Source organism: Pseudochaenichthys georgianus, chromosome 24 (genome assembly GCF_902827115.2).
Source record: "Pseudochaenichthys georgianus chromosome 24, fPseGeo1.2, whole genome shotgun sequence".
In the NCBI taxonomy this organism is placed as follows: domain Eukaryota; kingdom Metazoa; phylum Chordata; class Actinopteri; order Perciformes; family Channichthyidae; genus Pseudochaenichthys; species Pseudochaenichthys georgianus.
The window spans coordinates 27,020,343-27,039,362 of NC_047526.1; the positions used below are offsets into that span (position 1 = coordinate 27,020,343).

At 41.3% G+C, this 19,020-nt stretch overlaps 1 protein-coding gene across 1 annotated transcript in view; it reads left to right on the forward strand.

Moving 5' to 3' along the window:
• The window catches only part of ezrb (ezrin b), a 36,796-nt gene that overhangs the window by 15,657 nt on the left and 2,119 nt on the right, over positions 1 to 19,020 (forward strand). The window contains 9 exon segments of the mRNA XM_034075752.2: positions 2,575 to 2,849; positions 3,899 to 3,986; positions 4,069 to 4,211; positions 8,241 to 8,337; positions 8,869 to 9,032; positions 10,731 to 10,861; positions 13,451 to 13,611; positions 15,565 to 15,657; positions 18,129 to 18,383. Of these exon segments, the coding sequence (XP_033931643.1) occupies positions 2,575 to 2,849; positions 3,899 to 3,986; positions 4,069 to 4,211; positions 8,241 to 8,337; positions 8,869 to 9,032; positions 10,731 to 10,861; positions 13,451 to 13,611; positions 15,565 to 15,657; positions 18,129 to 18,383 (1,407 nt within the window).

Consider the following 19,020-nt stretch of genomic DNA (forward strand, 5'->3'; position numbering starts at 1 on the left):
AGGAGGGAAACAAGTCCAGCGTGATATAAGACTTCATTTAGTCATTAATCATTATAATTGTAAATACTGGGAAGAATTTGACCGCACAATGTTATTCATGCTCTCAAGCCATTTATTAAACAACATAGGTTGAATAATTTGTTTCCTATGACGATACCATCTGGGTTATGGTTATGCTCCCCGGTTAAATAACAAAGCGCTGAGCTCTGCGGTTTGTTTACCAGTCAATCATTAGCCCCAGTATTATAATGTGTTTACATTTGTCCAACTACAACATACTGTAGCTTTCGTGGTTTTCTGTGTCCACAAGATTCATGAGCCGGAGGGTTTATTTATTATTTGACAAGAGAGCAAGCTCTTTTTGAACCAGGCTCCTCTCTGCTGTCTCTTGAGTAAACAGAGGTCACAGTACCTTCACTGGCTGTTGGTCATGAAGCTGATCCCAGACGTGTTTAATACGTCGTGCAAAAAGGAAATCGGCCAGAGCAATGACGTTAGGACTGCAAACGAGCACAATTGCCATTTTTGTATCACAGTTTCTAAAAGACGTCCAAACCCTTGCAGCATTTTAGACCTTTTGGTTCTGCATTTAGAATGTTCTGGAATGTTTTCAGATCTTAAAGAGTCGTACTTCCTACTGTATGGTCAAATAAAAATACAAGTTTTGGCTTCAGAGGGAGTTGTGGGAACTGATCAACTACCTCAAGTGATGTCACCTGAGTCGACATGGGTTGGTTCTGATGCATCAATTTAGATTTAGTGTCAGAAGTTATGGATTTAATTTTGCATTGTGTGTTCGACAATGTTATAAGAGTGAGATTCTTAATTGTTGGAGTACAAAATAATAATAATAATAATAATAATAATAATAATAATAATAATAATAATAATAATAATAAGTTAAAGGTGGGGTAGGTAAGTTTGAGAAACCGGCTCGAGTGCGCTAGAATTTGAAAATACACAACCGGAGAAAATCTGCCACTTCCTTACAGAGCCCCTCCTCCAACACACACGAACGTGCACATGACCAATGAGGGCACGAGATAAGTTTGTGCCCCGATGGAAGGCTGACAGGCAGGGAGGCCATCCAATCCGTTTAGCCGGCCCGGCTAAAGTGATTGGTTGTACTTTTTTACAGTACCACGGCTTCTACAGATGACATTTTTTTATGGATTTTTTGTCAAAGCACTTCAGATATTCATTGCTATCGGGATGTTTAAGAGAATTCCATGGAATATAACAAAAAGTGTATCTCGAGCCGGTCTCTGAAACTTACCTACCCCACCTTTAATTTATTATAGCAACATTCACAGAATAGAATTCACAAAGTGCTTCACTCGTAAGAACAAAAGTAAAAATGACGACCACAGAAACATGACTACAATAACCACCTGAGACCGAAATGTAAGGTCAACATAAAAACAAACCACGTGGAGTCCTACAAATACAAACCAGACTCTCCTGGCTCAGATGCTTCACAGTGCAGCATTGACCACACAGACTATTAAACATACAGGGATAAGATAAAGACTGTTTCTAATCTAATAATGATTTCCTAAATTAAACAAATGTTGGAAAACACACTTCAAAAGTCGTCTATTTCCGCTTTATAACAATAAACGAGGGTAATTGAGAGAGGGTGAAGCCTCAGTCAGCTGCAGTAAACTGTTCACCGAGTGCTGACGCTGCGCGGCGGCACAATGCCTCTCAAACTGGAATATTCCCAGCCCCCATTCTCTCCATCAAGACCGCTCGGTTCCTGTTTTCAAATGAGAGGAAGAGGCACATCGTGTGAACACTTACTGTAGCCCAGAGTAATTAAAGTGTATTTCCACTAACCGATTGTGGTAGATCCCCTTCAGTTAGTGCAGAGCAGCCATTCAACTGCGGAACTGGAAGCTGTTTCCATATTTATTAACAGTGAGACAGCCAATTGCTTAATTGTGTCCTTGGTTTTTATTATTTTGTCGCAAAAACGGGTTCAAAAGTCACATGTATACAAAGACATTTATGCTATTAAAGTTTGAACCAGCTGCAAAGCAACCAATGGACACTGAAAGTGACATCTCTCAGCTCGGCATGAGAGGATATGGACATTTCATGACAGGATTATCTTGGCAAACATAATCACAGTTGACTGTATTATTCAGATGATCATCAACATAAGCATACAGCTCTTAACATAGCACTACAAAATAATGTAAAATCAATTTTTTTAAATGTATCAAAATCACTTTCAATTAAATATTCACCAAAAGGCCACTCAATTATTTCAGGATGAATAAATCCTACATGATTTTTAATATACTTCTTTACCATGTTAGCAAATGTAAGAGTCTCATGTGCGTATATCCACGTGAACCTGCGTATGGAAAACCACCAGAATCAACGTCTTGTGAGGGTTTTATAATGTTATCTGTAATACAATTCTATTTTTGCTGTCCTAACATCTAGCCAATAAATACCCTGGCAAAAAACAGCCTGCAACATGGGGAATTAATTGTTTTATTTCCTGTGTTTTTTGTATCGTTTTGTTACTGGATGTTCCTAAAATATGTTGTTATTCCTCCCCAGGTGTCGTCCCAGGACGTGAAGAAGGAGAACCCGCTGCAGTTTAAGTTTCGGGCCAAATTCTTCCCGGAGGACGTGTCCGAGGAGCTGATCCAGGACATCACGCAGAAGCTGTTCTTCCTGCAGGTGAAGGAGGGCATCCTGAGCGACGAGGTGTACTGTCCCCCGGAGACGGCCGTGCTGCTCGCCTCGTACTCCGTTCAGGCCAAGTTTGGAGACTACAACAAAGAGGTCCACCAGCCCGGATACCTGCTGTCCGAGCGCCTGCTGCCACACAGGTGAGAGAGAAGCTCTGCTGCTGTGTTAACACCCGCATCACAAGGGAAGATGTAATGCAGTGAAACATTTCATTATACTGATGTTATGAGCTTTGGCACTGGAACAAACCGCAGCTCAAATATGCTGTCAAGTGCATGATGTTTGTTTTTATCTCCTGTATCTTGACATGTTGAGTTTCTAGAGGTATTTCTGTTATCCACTGTGTATTGCGACGGTCCTGAGGTTGTCGCAATCTCCTGCATTGTTGCTGCAAAAAAAAGAAAACTGTAGGAAACACAGACTTTCCAACGCCTTCAGATAGTTTTATTGTATCTGTCATGGTTACACAATGCTTTTTTTAAAATCAGATATTAACATTACGTCTGCATTGCTAAGATTATTTCCATCATCAAAGTAAAAACATGCTAATTTAAGAACGCATAACGAAGAAAGTTAACTGTGGTTAAAAATGTGGTTATGTGGTTATGTAGGTGTCAGTCTTTACTTAAAGCGGCTGGAATGCCAGCAGCACACACACACCCTTTTGCACCTTCGCTCAACCCGGAATTTGCTCGTTGCGATTCTTGCATGACAATAGAGCACTTATGTTACTTATTAAAGGGGCCCTATTATGCTATTTTACAGGTTAGTATTTGTTTTCAAAAAGCTCTTTCTCATACTGCCTGTGCTGCACCTCTTTCTTTTCGCAACCTGTTTGAAACCAGAGCCTCGTCTGCTCTGATTGGTTAGCTGGCCGGCTCTGTTGTGATTGGTTAACCGCTTAGAGATGTCCCGCCCCTTAGCCTATTACGTACAATGTGTTGAAGCGCTAGCCAATAGAAGTGAGAGTGTAACATAGTGATGTCACTATGTTATGGAGGTAAACCAAGGAGTCCAATGGAGGCGTTTCAGGGAGGATTGGGATTTTAGCCTTTACAGGTACAAACGACTTTATGATCAACTACAGGAAGAGAACATCCACAAAAGATGAATAGGGCCTCTTTAAACAAAAGCCAGAGATAGTAGATCTCTGTTTAGTGATGTAGCTGACCTTGCTGTCTTCCTTCAGAGTCCAGGAGCAGCACAAACTCTCCAGAGAACAATGGGAGGAGCGGATTCAGGTGTGGCACGAGGAGCACCCGGCATGCTGAAGTGAGGTGTGTTTTTATGTGATCTCACGGAGTCAATAAGTATGGATTTAAATGATGATAACTGAAAGCTGTGTATCCTCGCAGGGAGGACGCTATAATGGAGTACCTGAAGATCGCCCAGGACCTGGAGATGTATGGAGTCAACTACTTTGACATCAAGAACAAGAAGGGAACCGAGCTGTGGCTGGGAGTGGACGCTCTGGGACTCAACATTTACGAGAAGGACGACAAGTAGCGCCTTGTTTGAACCTCTGCTGTTGGTGTCTGTTCCTCCTGCAGTCGCTGTGACACGGAGCTAAACTGTCTGAGCGTAATCACTATTCCTGTTCCTCTGCAGACAGCATGACATGAATAGCAATGAGAGCCAAAGGAATAGAGTCTAAGGGAGGAGTATCTCCAAAGACACGGACAAATCACTGTCTCTTCATTGTCTGTTCGTTTGCAGATTGCAGCTGAGATGACCTCTTTTTATCTTAAAGTTGTGAAGTAGAGATATAGATGACCTCTATTTAATAAGGGGAAATCCATTCAGAGCAAAGCTTCCCTAATAAGCAGTTCAACAATTCAAAGGGGTTAAAGCAGAAACATTTATATGAAAAACATTGTTTAATAGAAGCTTAAACTGTTTTAGAAATGACAACAACATGTATAACTAAGGCCTTTTTCAAGCTGATTCCACCTTTGAGCAGTTTTTCCAGTTACGTATTCATATATGGGATATCCAATTTTTGCCGTTGCTGCATATAATCGTGCACGTGTCACCGTTTCATGTAATTACATCGTATAAATAGGTCTTTTGTTCACACTCCTCTACTTATAAAGGTACATGTACCCCTGGAGCACAGAGTATACGTTTGTGTGCCATTTATACTAAAGATTATTTACATAAAATCCCCGCTGTACACTTGCTGACCTTATTTTTCCTATTTTGTCTTAGGTGTGCTGTTTTATTTCCCACCCGAGTACATGGTGGCTTGAACCTCAGACTTGTCCATGTCTGTACTTAAGTGTTCTTCTCCTGTCCGTCCACAGGCCGTATGAAAGGAAAACATTTCTCTTTGGTAGTTTTCATGATTGGAAACCCATTTCTTGTGACATGTGCCATCCAGCCTGTGCTTGGTTGTGATTGCCACTTTGTATGTAGGGCAAGTCAGTTTGGGAGGTAATCACCGTCTTTGTGGCGAAGTGAGTCTCCCGGGTCCTGGCCTTATCTGAGGCCAGGAGGGTCACTGCAGTGAAGTGTGTTAAAGGAGCACTTCATCCAGGTGCACTAACCCTGAGCTGGAAATCCATCCAGCCGTTCTGCTCTGGCTGGGTTTATTGTTCACCACCAGATTGTGGCTTCTCCCATGTTCAACTGGCTGCTCTGTGGCTGTTTCTCAATGTCGAGGAGGCTTGCTTGGTAGCACATGTACCTCAGAGTCAGATGCTTCAGAAGCGAGGCAAGAATCCTTCCTAAGCTGCATCTCACTTCGGTTAAATGGATTCCTTGCGTCCCTCACTTGCGTTGTTTCCCTGCGACTAGTCCCTCCCACCAGGGAAGCATGGAGAGACGCAAGGAAACCGCACAGCTGATCATCTGACAGCAGCCAGATCAGTGCATGCGCTGCATCGTCCAATCAGTGAGCGATACACAGTAAGGGGGGTGCGGGGGCGAGTGTCTGAGGATTTCACCATGGTCTGGGTAGTTCCTCGATTATCGCTCCTCCGTTATCGCTCCTCGATCCTCGGTACTCCGGCACAAATAAGGCCACTGGGACACTACTCAAGATGGCGCAGACAAATCAACTTCCGGTGATACCGAGCCCGAGGAGCGAGGAAATGAAAAAAAAAAGTGACTCATTGACTCGGAAAAGGAAGAATGGTGGAACAGGCTAACAGGCTAACCAGGCTAACAGACGTGCAGGTGTGCGTCATATGCGAGGCCCCGCCTTAAATGGAACGCGAATTTCCCGCCAAAGATTTTGGAAATTGGTCCGTGCGCAAAGCATTGTGGGGATTTTAAGACCGCGGAGTCTACAACATGTGCAGCCTCGAAATTTCCCGCAACGAAGTACGCCGGCCTCGGTAGAATTCCAAGGATCCTGGACATTGGAACAGTCCTTCGGCGGCACTCGATGACGTAGTATCCTTGAAATAGTGGCTCTGGAGCAGCCTTCTTCCACATAGAGAAACACCCAGTGTCTATTGAAAGCGGTGTGGTCTACTTTGTTAGTGGGAGAAATGAAAGATGAAGTTGCTTAACCTTTATTTGAACCTTTTATTCTTTCCGTGTATGAGCTTCAGAAGTCTGAATGATTTAATAACTGTAATTTCTATTGTCTTAAAGTTCATCCAGTCTCTCATTTAGCCTCATTATATCTTCGCTGTGGGTTTAAGAGCTAGAAACCCCTTTAAACAAAGCGATCTGTGGGAGTCTGTCTCTTCATGTGCTCCCTGGGATCAGCAAAGAAAGGCCTCTCCTCCACAGTGCCCTCTGCCGTAACCATGGCTACGCCGACTGGTTTTTCAAGCTGTGCCGCACTTAAGAATGTGAGGCTAACCTACACCGGAGAGCGGCCGGCCCACAATACAACAGTGCAGCCGAGTCTGCTGCCGGTTTAACTCCTTAGGCGCTCCTGCTCTGCTACACACCGCGCTGCGCACTTCAGAGGACACGCTTTCTTCTCAATTGAATTCACTGTCAATGCCAGACATCAGAATCACTTATTCCTTCTTTTATTTATCTGCTTTTTAAAGGATTTAAACACTTTATTTGTTAAATGCACAATTGCTACAGCATAGGTTTTTGCAATGGAAATCTTGAGTCTCAAGCTCCTCCAACATTCAACTTACTTAGCATAAAGGAAAAGACATAAATAGTTGAAAGAAAAAAAGTGTCGATGTTTGATTTGTGGCATAGGGGGAAGAGTCACTTGTTCTGATTTTGGATTTGCCATTTAAAAAACTGTTTGTTTTGATCTGAAATGGAAATAATAGAAACAATATTTTTACTTTTAAGTAACTTTGGTGTCGAGCTCCCAAAACGTGCCAGATATACGGTTTTTTGACAATTAAAAAAAGGCAAACACTCATAGGTTTCAGATTTTCAAATGTTTGTTTTTTTATAATTAACTTAATATATTTGGATTTTTTACATTTATTAGAGACGTTTCCCACTATTTATGAAAATATACTAGACCAACCGACCGATGGATTCATTAAGACAACAACTCAATTATTGATAAATCTCAGTTTACTGTCTTGTTCGGTCTATAAAAAGTGAGAAAATAGTAAAATTATGTTTATGCATTCAAACGTCTTGTTTTGTAAGTCAACAGCCAAAAGATATCCACTTTTATGATATAAAAATCCATTTTGCCAAATTTCAAAATATAAATCACTTGTGAAAATAGTTGGTGGTAATTTATTGGCATATTTTTGTATACATATTACAATTATAGAGATATATAGATATATATATATATATATATATATATATACTGTATAGCGTGAATAAACACCAAATTCTTATAGAATTACATCACTCGCTGAAATAACTTCCATATTGTTTGTGTCAGGAAGTAATTGAGAGAAATTCCTGTCCAGGCGGTGCGGTTTCACAGCTGAGTTTCGCTGCGATCCTTTCTGGATTACAACACATTTACAGTGCGAGATTGGCCATCTGTTCACCTTGTCTGGCGCAATAGAGAGAGAGCCACACCCCAGATTCGTCGCTCGTACTCAAACTGTGGATTCAGAAATCAAGCGAGAGATTTATTTTAAAATGTCAGTATGCAGCATTGATCAAAATAAAGGATTTACTTTGTGTCTGGTTATGTCTACATTACACTTGAACTATCTGTGTTACTGTAATAAATAAGGCTGCAACATGTAATTCATATCATTATAATTAACCTGGGCATTGTTTTTATTGTGCAAACCCAAAGATATTAAATTAGCTGACATATATGACAGAGAAGACAAAATCCTCTCATTTGAGAAGCGAAAACCAGAGAATATTTGACTTTTTTTGTATTTTTATTGAAGAATAAAAGTCCAGAGATAAGAAGCCAAAGCATAAATACATGGCTTGGATCAGAATGTTTTTAATTTGGTCCAACATTGGTCTGTAAAGACACCAAAGCTTTTGGCCTTTTTTAAAATGAATGTATGTATATTTTGTCTCTTTTTAGAATCACAATCAATAAATAAACCCTCCGTTTGCCCTTAGTATAGTATTAGAGTTTAACGGTTGCGTTCATGTGCTCTCTTCCTCAGACTGACCCCAAAGATCGGCTTCCCCTGGAGTGAGATCAGGAACATTTCCTTCAACGATAAGAAGTTCATCATCAAACCCATTGATAAGAAATCTCCAGTGAGTAAAAATCTCCAGTGAGTACAGTATCAGCCGACCTCAGATCTCAAGCATGCTGACATTTCTAATCCTAAAATCCTTCTTTTAAAATCTCTCTTCTCCTTTACTATCTTCTCCAATTTAAAAGTTCTTGTTTCTCTTTAGATATAACCAACTTTTAGAGCCTATTACGTTGCGTATATGCTTCTACTTAAGCTTGTTTTACCTGAAGCATCGTGTGTCCTCTGTAGCGAGGAGAGAACATATCTTCAGAGGGATCTAGCATACAGAAAAGCCACGGCTGCTTACAGGCAATGCTATTAGTGATGGACCCCAGCACACTAAAGTCTATACCTTACCTGTGTAGCTCACTCCCTTAATAAGTGAAGCAGTCTTTACTGTTAGTAGCAGGAATCTGTTTTAACGTTTCCCTAAACCTCTCCGAGTTTCTACTTCAGTCTTTCATCAGGCAGCTGTTTAACTGTTGATCTCCCTCTCCCTCCTCCTCCTCCTCCTCCTCCTCCTGTCTGCTTCTGCTTCTCTGAATGTCAGGACTTTGTGTTCTACGCGCCGAGGCTGCGCATCAACAAGCGCATCCTGCAGCTGTGCATGGGGAACCACGAGCTGTACATGCGCCGCCGCAAGCCCGACACCATCGAGGTGCAGCAGATGAAGGCCCAGGCCCGAGAGGAGAAGCAGCACAAACAGATGGAGAAGTACGCAAACGCCCTGAAGCGTGTAGAGGGAACATTTGAGAAGCTGGGACTTGCAAATGTTTGTCATCTTTTGCGTAACGAATGCCTTGAAAGTTTAACCTCTTTCTGAACCAGCTTTACGAGTGGCAATACAAAACAAACTGACATGTTGCCATATGCAAAACCCGGGGGTCAAAAAGGACACTTCATTAATATTATATATTACTTAATATATTAGAGGTCAGTATGACTTGTTGAGGATTTGAGTGCAAACATTTGAAACATACCCGTGAGATGATCCCACCTCTTGCAGATGTCATTCTCCCAGACACTTTCAATCCATGCTAAATGGAGACGTCCATTCACTGGGCAATGAAGCAGCATTCCTTCTCAAGTATCAGCTTGGATTGGCTGAAGGGAAAGTGAATGGAGTCTCTGCTCACCGTCTGCCTCGTACAGCTGTTCACACACAGTGATGTACACGGAGCAGACAACACCGTAAATACCAGCGAGTGGACCATTACATCCCCAGCAGACAGTTAGGACACACACAACACACACACACACACACACACCACACACACACACACACACACACACACACACACACACACACACACACACACACCACACACACACACACACACACCACACACACACCACACACAACACACACACACACACACACACACACACACACACACAACACACCACACACCACACCACACACACAACACATGGTGTCCTAAAAACTGTTTCTAGATGGTTTGTTGCAAGTCCCTTAAGGTGTCCAATGTAATCATAATTGACCCCCTGAGGGAGATCTCAGGTTGTTGCTGCAGCAAAAGTTATGCAATAATTAACAACAAAGCTGAAGGACAAAAAGTACTAAAAGGAACAATCCAGCTCTCATATAACAATTATTAACCCGTTGAAGTTTTTCATATATGTTTAAATCTTTACATTTTTAGATCCACTGTAGATATCAATGTAAATACAATGCTAATTGAAGAGTGAATGACTCATCAGTAACTTGCTGCAGCTTCTACTTTTACTTCTGAATAGGCTTTGATGCTTTAAAGTAAAAAGTTTGATAATCCACTTATATCTAAGTCGTTTATTGGCAAAAAAACACTCTTAATTATCTTAGTTAACATTTAAGAATATGCAGCTTTTCTCCTCAGCTGAAAACATTGCTGCTACCATTATGATAGTTGTAGTAATTTAAGCAAAAATGCCAAATATTCCTTGAAAGTTTTTTCTCAAATGGGATTACTTCCTGGTTTTGGTTTTGTTAGTTTTTTAATCAATCTGTTTGAGATTTGAAGTTGGGCCTAAGGGGATTTTGGCAGGTATTTCTCTCTGTTTCCAGACATTTGATGGACTACTAAACAATGAGTCAAATAATCTTTTGTTATTAAGAATGTTAGACGCAGCCCTAATGTAAAACCATTAAATAATTCCTGTTACTGACGACTACTGTACTCTGACATCCTTCAGCTCTCGAGCAGCTGTTTCCAAGGGGAGAGAACACTATTTACACGTTGCATACTGTATGTGACCATGCCTGATGTAGCAGTAACAGCAGTGATGGAGCAGCTTGTGCAATCACACTGTGGGGCTTATGTGCGTGTGGGGGGGGGGGCAGACCCTGTCGTTTGTCAGCCGTTACTATGCGTCCAGCAATGTCAGCTCACGGCGGCTGTGTGTTATCTGCAGGGCCCAGCTGGATAACGAGAAGAAGAAGAGGGAGGTCATCGAGAAGGAGAAGGAGCAGATGGAGCAAGAGAAGCAGGAACTGATGATGAGGCTGTACCAGTTTGAGGAGAAGACCAAGAAGGCAGAGAAAGGTGAGGCGGGTGGGGGCTTATAAATCACCCTTTGTGAGGCATTGAGTGTGTGTGTGTGTGTGTGTGTGTGTGTGTGTGTGTGTGTGTGTGTGTGTGTGTGTGTGTTGTGTGTGTGTGTGTGTGTGTGTGTGTGTGTGTGTGTGTGTTGTGTGTGTGTGGTGTGTGTGTGTGTTTGTGTGTAGTTGTGTGTGTGTGTGTGTGTGTGTGTGTGTGTGTGTGTTTGTGTCCATAGTTAGCCTGTTGTGTGAGGTGGGGAGGGAAACGTGAGGTTATGTAAGCAGGTTTGTTTATCAACAACGTTTGTGACGAGTGAAGCAGAAACAGTTGAAGCATCTGCTATTGACTCGAGCACTGATGTGATCTGTGTTTACAGTGTGAAGCGTTCTGGTTCCTTTCTCTTTGTGTTTTGATTTGACTTTGTTTAGTGTCCAAATCAGAAACCTGTTTATTTTTGTGACAGTCTTTAAAGTGACTCCGGGTTTCCTCATAGTAATGATTAACACTTTAACAAGCTCATAAATTAGTTCCAGATGATTTGAAGTGTTTGTTTTAAATTCCAGCTGACTGTGGTTTCACGGCTGGAAACACACAAGTTGACACCGTCATGGGAAAGAGTCTGGGTGCCCAGTGCTTTTGTGATAACTACATCTTTGTGTCTATCCTCTATGCCAGTGGTTCTCAAACTTTTTTCAATCATGTACCCCTTTGAAAAAAAGATTCAGCCAAGTACCCCTGATCAGCGCAAAACAAATTGTGAGGGAAAACATGCGTATATAAAGAGGTACAGCACAGCGCTGCACCATCGGTGTCTGATTTATTAAAACAACAACCTTGTAACTGAGAAACACTTAAATGCTACATTTAAAATGTTTAGAATCCATCACTAATTCATGGCAAACCAATTTTAACATCATGCAATAACACTTAGACGACATTAGTTGCATTGAACTGATCTTTTTAATAAGTTGTACTTAATGTAGTGAAACATGGGCGTGTGCTTCACTGAGGATCTTTGTCATTCTGACAGCGAGGCAACTGCAGCTATTACACTTCGCGTTTTGAAATATGTGTAACTCTGCTTAATATAAAACCCACACTGCTCAAACTTCGTTACTTTTCCTAAAATTGGTATATTTATTTATTTATTTTGGGGTGCGGGTAATGAAGAGAAAAGAATGAGCATGAGCATGTTATGAATATGGGATTTTGACCCCTCATATAAACATATACGCCGTTGCCAAGCAACGCTTAATGTTTAGGTCCTTTGATAAGCAGGCAGTCATATCATTAACTAGAACTAGCTAGATCTGATAGATTTGGACATAAACGTGAGTGAAGTCTAACCGGACGCGAGAGAGAGATCAGATCAGCTGCTGCTGACGGAGAACACGCAGCTCTGCATGATCACAGCTCCGTCCGCTGTGACGGACCGTTGAGTGGAGCAAATACACTAAGAGTTAGACCTAACACACTTAGCTATTTCATCTATGGAACTAGCTAAACTAGTTATACATATATTTATTCTTTACTGTCGGGTCACTTATTACAGGTTCAGTGAGCTGCAGGAGAGGGAGAGGAAAAGAGAGCACCCCGTTTATTGTTCACATTTTATTATCCAGAATTACTGTACACTTTTGAAGAAAGTAGTTAATCTACTATTAGTAGTTTGTTTAAATGAATTAATTACGTTTTTTTTTTCATTAACATAAAATAAATCTCACGTACTCCAACGTACCCCTAGGGGTCCGCGTACCCCCATTTGAGAACCACTGCTCTATGCTACTCTTTATAGGCATTAATGTGTATTAATGATCAACTGCAATTATACAAGTGTGCTAAACATGCCGTACTCAGATGCTATAGCAGGGTGTCCGCGGGGGTCTTACAAGTATTAAAAGTTGATAAATCAATTTAGCGAAAATTAAGGCTATTAAAAAGTATTAAACGACATTTTCCAAGGTATCACATTTTGTATCTTGTTTTCAATAAGTATATAAATGGTCCAAGAGGTTGTGTTCTACAGTCTGCCTGAATGTAATCATGGCGTAGGTGTGTAGTGTGATTCTGTGTAGTTTATTGATGGCATCCCGTTGGATTATGACGTCATCTGAACAGGACATCGCGCGCTCACTGCTTGATAGCGCGCGAAGGTCCGTTTACGCCGGTTGTTAAACAACATCGTTATGGGGAAATGCAAGTCTGCGTCCAAATGGTTGGAAGATAAGGAGGAAGGACAATCAATACTGTATATAGTCAATGTGAGGTGAAGTGTGTCGCCAATGCAACCGGTTAAAACTCAAAGTGGCGACGAGGTCTTAAAATGTATGGAAAGGGTCTTAAAAAAGGTCTTAAAAGGAATTACATCTGACTTCAGGATTCCTGCTTATACCCTGTATAGGAAATCACTTAGCCTCTTATTAAAGTAGAAGGCAATGAGCAAATTCATATTGAAAAGCATGATCTAGAGAGATATTGAAAAATGCCAGCTTTGTCCTTCAAAAGGTCAAACTGGTTCTGATTTAACTTGTCAGCAATCTTTCTTTTCATGGGCTTGTTTTTATTAATGCTGCTTACCTTTCTGCATCGTAGACATGCAGGAACAGATGCAGAGAGCCATGATCCTGGAGCAGGAGCGGAGGAGAGCCGAGGAGGATGCGGCCCGTCTGGAGACGGAGCGCCAGGCCGCCCTGCTGGCCAAAGAGGAGCTGGCCCGCCAAGCTGAGGACCAGCTGAAGAGCCAGGAGCAGCTGGTCAGTGCTGCAACTCTTTATTAACCTTCAACCAGGTTTCCAATCCTCTCTGGTTATCTGTATAGTTTGTTGAACAACAGATATACAAAAGAGACACTCCGGTTAACTAGCATCCGTTTCATCTGACATTTCATTTCATTTTTATTCATGGTACGCAAAACTCAATGTACAATAATTACCAACAAAACATGTCTCTACAACACACCATTGAGCGAAAAGGAGCAGGGAGAAGAAACAAATCTTATATGACGTGCCCCTTTCTAAAAAAACAACAAAATAAATAGAAATAGATGGTCTTCCCTTCATAATACATTTTCTTTTTTTCACTTCCAAAACAGTGTTTTAGGCAGAGGTCGCCTTAACCGAATATTTTCCGTCTATGACGGATTTTTTTTAACAATGACGGAAAAATCTGAAAGCAGTCCGTCGTTTTGACGGATTAGAACAAACTCGGAACAGCGCCAAAGTTTCCCCGCAGCGAGGCTCCGGTGTTAAGCATGTCTGCCAAAAAGGAAATGATACCGTTTCCAAACAGATCATTGAAATGTCTGAGTGTTGGCTTGAGGTGCAGTGGGCATGCATAACACGGCGCTAACAGTTCACAAGCGGGCGCCCCGCCCCCCGTTGACAGTTCTCTCTCCCCCCCCCCCCCCCGAGTGTGAAGGCCGATGGGTAATACTGAATTTTGACGGAAATTTTAAGATCCTGTCCGTCAAACTGACGGGCAGTGAAAAAGTCTAGCGCAACCTCTGGTCTTAGGATACTAAGAGAAACACAAAAAATACTTATTTCCCACTTAACGGTTAACGGAAAGAAACAAAACTACAACATCACATGTATAAGGAAAAGGAAAAGTGCAACACCCTCATCTAAGTCCTACTGGAGAAGAAGGTGGAAAGCGGCGCATCATAATAATAATAATAATAATAATAATAATAACAATAACGCATCACACCTCTATTGCATGTTTGCTTTGAAACTACCTCATTCATGCTCCAAAACCAAGTCATTGTGTCAGTAAATTGGCAAATACACCAAGATTAAAAAAGGTTGAGCCAAACTGGACAACAACAAAAAAAGTTTGGCTGCATGTTGGCGAGATAAGACAAATCAAAGTCTTTGCTCTCCACATTCAGCGCAGACTTTGTCCACCTCTGTACCAGGCACATAGCGGGGGGAGTATGCAGCAGTGCCTGGCTACAGTAGCTCCAGACAAAACAACTTTGTAGCGTCCAGCTGGACCACACCCCATTACCCCCCCCACCCTCTCTGCAGACCACCCACAGGACCTGCTGCTGCCTCTCACTTTAACAGTCCGGACAGTAAAGCTGTGGTTCCTTTTCCCACAATCACACAGACACCTGCTGCGACGAGACCTTTATACTTAAACCTTATTAAGAAGCTTCTGCAAAGGATTTAGTGTCCGTGCGCTGAATGCCGCTGAGAAGGCAATCTGGAGCTGTTGAGTCAAAGCACAGAATGCATTAATAGTTCACTTTGTTCCCCGTGTTTTCACTGAGGGCTGAACACCTTTTTAAATCAACAGTTTCACGGCCCCAGAGTTGGTTCAGTGACTTTACAACCGAAGCAGGTGTCCCGTGTAATACTCAGCCTCCGGTTAGTGAGGCTGGTGAAAGACGAGCTGCTCACATTGTTCGGGGGTCCGGAGGAATGTCCCACTGACTGGTCACGTTTCATCAGGACGCTCAGGCTTCGTTTTGATAGGACTGAGACTCCGAATGCTTTTGAATAACATGAATAAACTAGTGTTCAAACCTTGACCTACTTTTAGTGCGTCAGTCCTTCTGTGTCTTCAAGGACAGCTTTGTTTATTCTTTTTGCTGCTCTCTCGATGGGACCACCTGATTAAATAAACGTGTTATTCCATGATCCAGCTACATGTATTAAACCTGGACTCTTTAATAAGTGTTTCTCTTATTGTTTTCTTCACAGGCTGCAGAGCTGGCAGAGCACACTGCTAAGATCAGCCTGCTGGAGGACGCCAAGAGGCGCAAAGAGGAGGAGGCCAACTCCTGGCAGCTCAGGGTGAGAGCTTTACCTGAGAGCACACTGAGGCTCATGCAGACACTCCTGCCATTTACAGCAGGCAATTACAGTATGTTAGATTCAATTAGTTTAGAGCAGGGGTAGCCAACACGGTGCCCGCAGGCACTTAGTCGCCCGCAGGGGCAACGTGAGTCGCCCACCCGGCATGTTCTAAAAATAGCTCGCCAAGCAAATCCAAAATGTATAAAATACACAAAACAAAAAAGGAAATGTAATTAAAAGAATCGGCCCTATGTATAAACAAAACCTCAATCATAGCGAACTCTATTTACTTACTACAACCCTATATCTATCTAACACCCCTCCTCCCCCCTCCCCCCACAATGAATATCGACCAATCACGTTCTTGCTTGATTTGCGGGACGAGCGTTGTAGTCGGGAAGAAAAGCAATGTGGCTCCTCCCCGCTGATTTTCCTTCTGGCAGAATCTACACAACACATCAGCCCCGTTGAACAGCCTATCAGGCCGGCCTATGCAGCACACGAGGGCCAGAGTTTTACTGTGTGTGTTGTCACTTGCATATTTATTTATTGAACTTGACGCACACACACACATGGCGTAATTTCCACCAAAAAAACCAGTTTAAAAGGGGAGTGATTAGTAAAATATGCATAAAGAAAAAGAAACAATGCTAACTAGGAAACATAAGATAAGAATAAACAGGTTGAAATGATTTGTTATTGGTTGTGATGATATTCTAAAGATATTTGGATTATTGAAAAGTATACAGCTCCCTTTCATCGGAGTGTTGAGAGCTGTATCCATCAATTCATGTTGTGCTCAAAGTGCGCCAGATTGATGCTTTTCACTTTCAAAAATCTTGCCCTAGAGGATGTGAGGTCCACCCCCAAATAAAGCAGGTTCAAATAATTGAATTGAATAAATGTTATTTTAGTAAACACTGAAAGCGGGTCCCACAGACCCAAACAGCACACAAAGGTTAAAGGTAGCATATAATAATGTTAAAATGTGCTAAATATATACGCTGCAAAAAAAAGAGGAGTAAAAGTATCCCCTGACTTGTTTTATTTTTTTGAAAGTAGCTCTCACCTAAAAAGGTTGGAGACTCCTGGTTTAGGCTCTTTCTCTGCGATTATACATTCTCTCTCTACTCGAGACAAAACTGTTCAAGAAACGAGGCAGTTGTGATTCATTTTTTTTAACATTTTTTTAGTCAATTTATTGAACATGTCAGAAACAAAACATACAACAATAATAATAATATCTATATATTCTCTTTTTTTTTTTGTTCTCACTCAAAATAATAATTATAACAAAGTACAAAAATAAAATAATTAAAAAAAAAGAAGAATTCTCAAATAGTCTCCGTCATGTTCAACAGGGGCAAGAAGAAGCTTAAAGAAAACTTTTCTAGTCCTCCCCCCTCTAGCATACATTTTTCTTATAAATAAAATATTAGGTCATCGTCATCAGCGACATGTTTGTCTGCTTTTTTACAAAACAATCAGAAAGAAATTACTTTTACAATTACAATAAATAACAAATGGGATTTTACAGGTCCTGTTCATAACCATTAATGATTTGGCTCCTAAATAATACTTTCAGTTTAGATAGACTTGTACAATAAGTCAGTGCATCATTACAGTTATTCCACAGAATTGTTAAAGAGTAATGCTCCCACCCTCTGCACTTAGAATTCAAGCGTCTTCCTTCGGCCGGTTACTTGTCCCAAAGAGTAGAACGAAGCGGTATGAAAACAGTTTTATCCCAGCAGCTGTTGCACACTTTAACACATCATAGGAGCGTCACACAGATGCATATTTGTATTTATTGAATTATGCATTTTGAATGTCCATGTTTGTACTAGTGTTTTCCTTCTTAAAATGTTTCTGAAAGATTTAGAGATTTGGTTGAGCAGGGTATACTTGTACTTTTACTAGTCCTTTTATTAGAGATGTTTGTTCTTAGTGTCAGGATGGATCCCTTGTCTTTTTCTCTGCAAACAAGATCTACCTACGAGTTCAAATATAAAAGCTGAACCTGAAAGCTTGTGATCTTAAATCCAAACCAAATCAAAATGATAAATATAATATATTCTATTCATACTATTACTTCATGTTTATTATTATGTGCCATTTTATTTGTATTCTTATCATCCCATGTGTAGTATCTGTGTTCCTGTTTTATTCTGTTGCTGCTCTAACACGGGGATCAATAACAATAATAACAATAATAATAATAATAATAGAGGAAATGTGTGTCGCGCCTTTCAAGGGACCCAAGGCGGCTTTACATGGTGAACAAACAAACAAACAAACAATGAAGCTCCATCTTACCTTATCTTATATATATATATTTTGTGATTGGGCCAGGGAGGCAGCTTCTATCAGACTGTTGACTTTCATTTGACTTTGAAACTTGAAAACAAAGATTTCCCCCTCCACATAGAGTTGAAACTGACTCTGTGTTTTATCGCTTCTCCTCTCAGGCCCAGGAGGCGCAGGACGACCTGATAAAGACCCGGGAGGAGCTGCACATGGTGATGACGGCGCCCCCCCCACCGCCTCCCCCCCCCATGTTCGATAACATGGACGACAACAGCGACAGCGAGGAGAACGTCAGCGAGGGGAACGTCAGCACGAACAGCGCCGACCTGCAGAACGACGGCATCAACGACCACCGCTACGAGGAGGACCGCCTGACGGAGGCCGAGAAGAACGAGCGCGTGCAGAAACAGCTGAGGGTAAACAAACGCTGTCAATAGTATTTATTTCATGTTATTATGACAACAACTGTTTCTTTATTTTTGTAATTTGGTATTAAGATGATGCAATGTAGAATTGTAGACAAACCAAGCACATAGGGAGTGAACACACTACAAGAGAAAATATGATATATAAATAAAAGCAAATGAAATGACTAGATAAGAGATAAAGGGAAAGGAAGAGATAAAGACTGATATAAATAGTACACAATAAAAAGTCCCTACAACATCGGTGAGTGTAAACACATATAGACACAGAACATCATTGAGTTATTAGTGAATCCACAGTAACAAACAACATCGCTGACAAGAAACGCAAACAACAAATACTCATTCAAAACAAACAAATACAGTGACAGCTTTTCTATAGATCTGAAAATAAAAAAGTATCTTCCAGTGAAGTGCTGTTGCAATTTAATGTGCACGACTTCCTGTAATAACAACGTGATGATGCAAAAGGATTATATATCTTCAACGATAAAAGTGTCCAGGAGTAGTTCCTTACTATCAAGTACTGAGTGTCAGTGATACAGGAAGTGGGCATTACCTGAACAGTCAAAGAACAAATATTAAATTGTCAAAATGAGCTTTTACAAATCCTGAATTGAGTAAATGT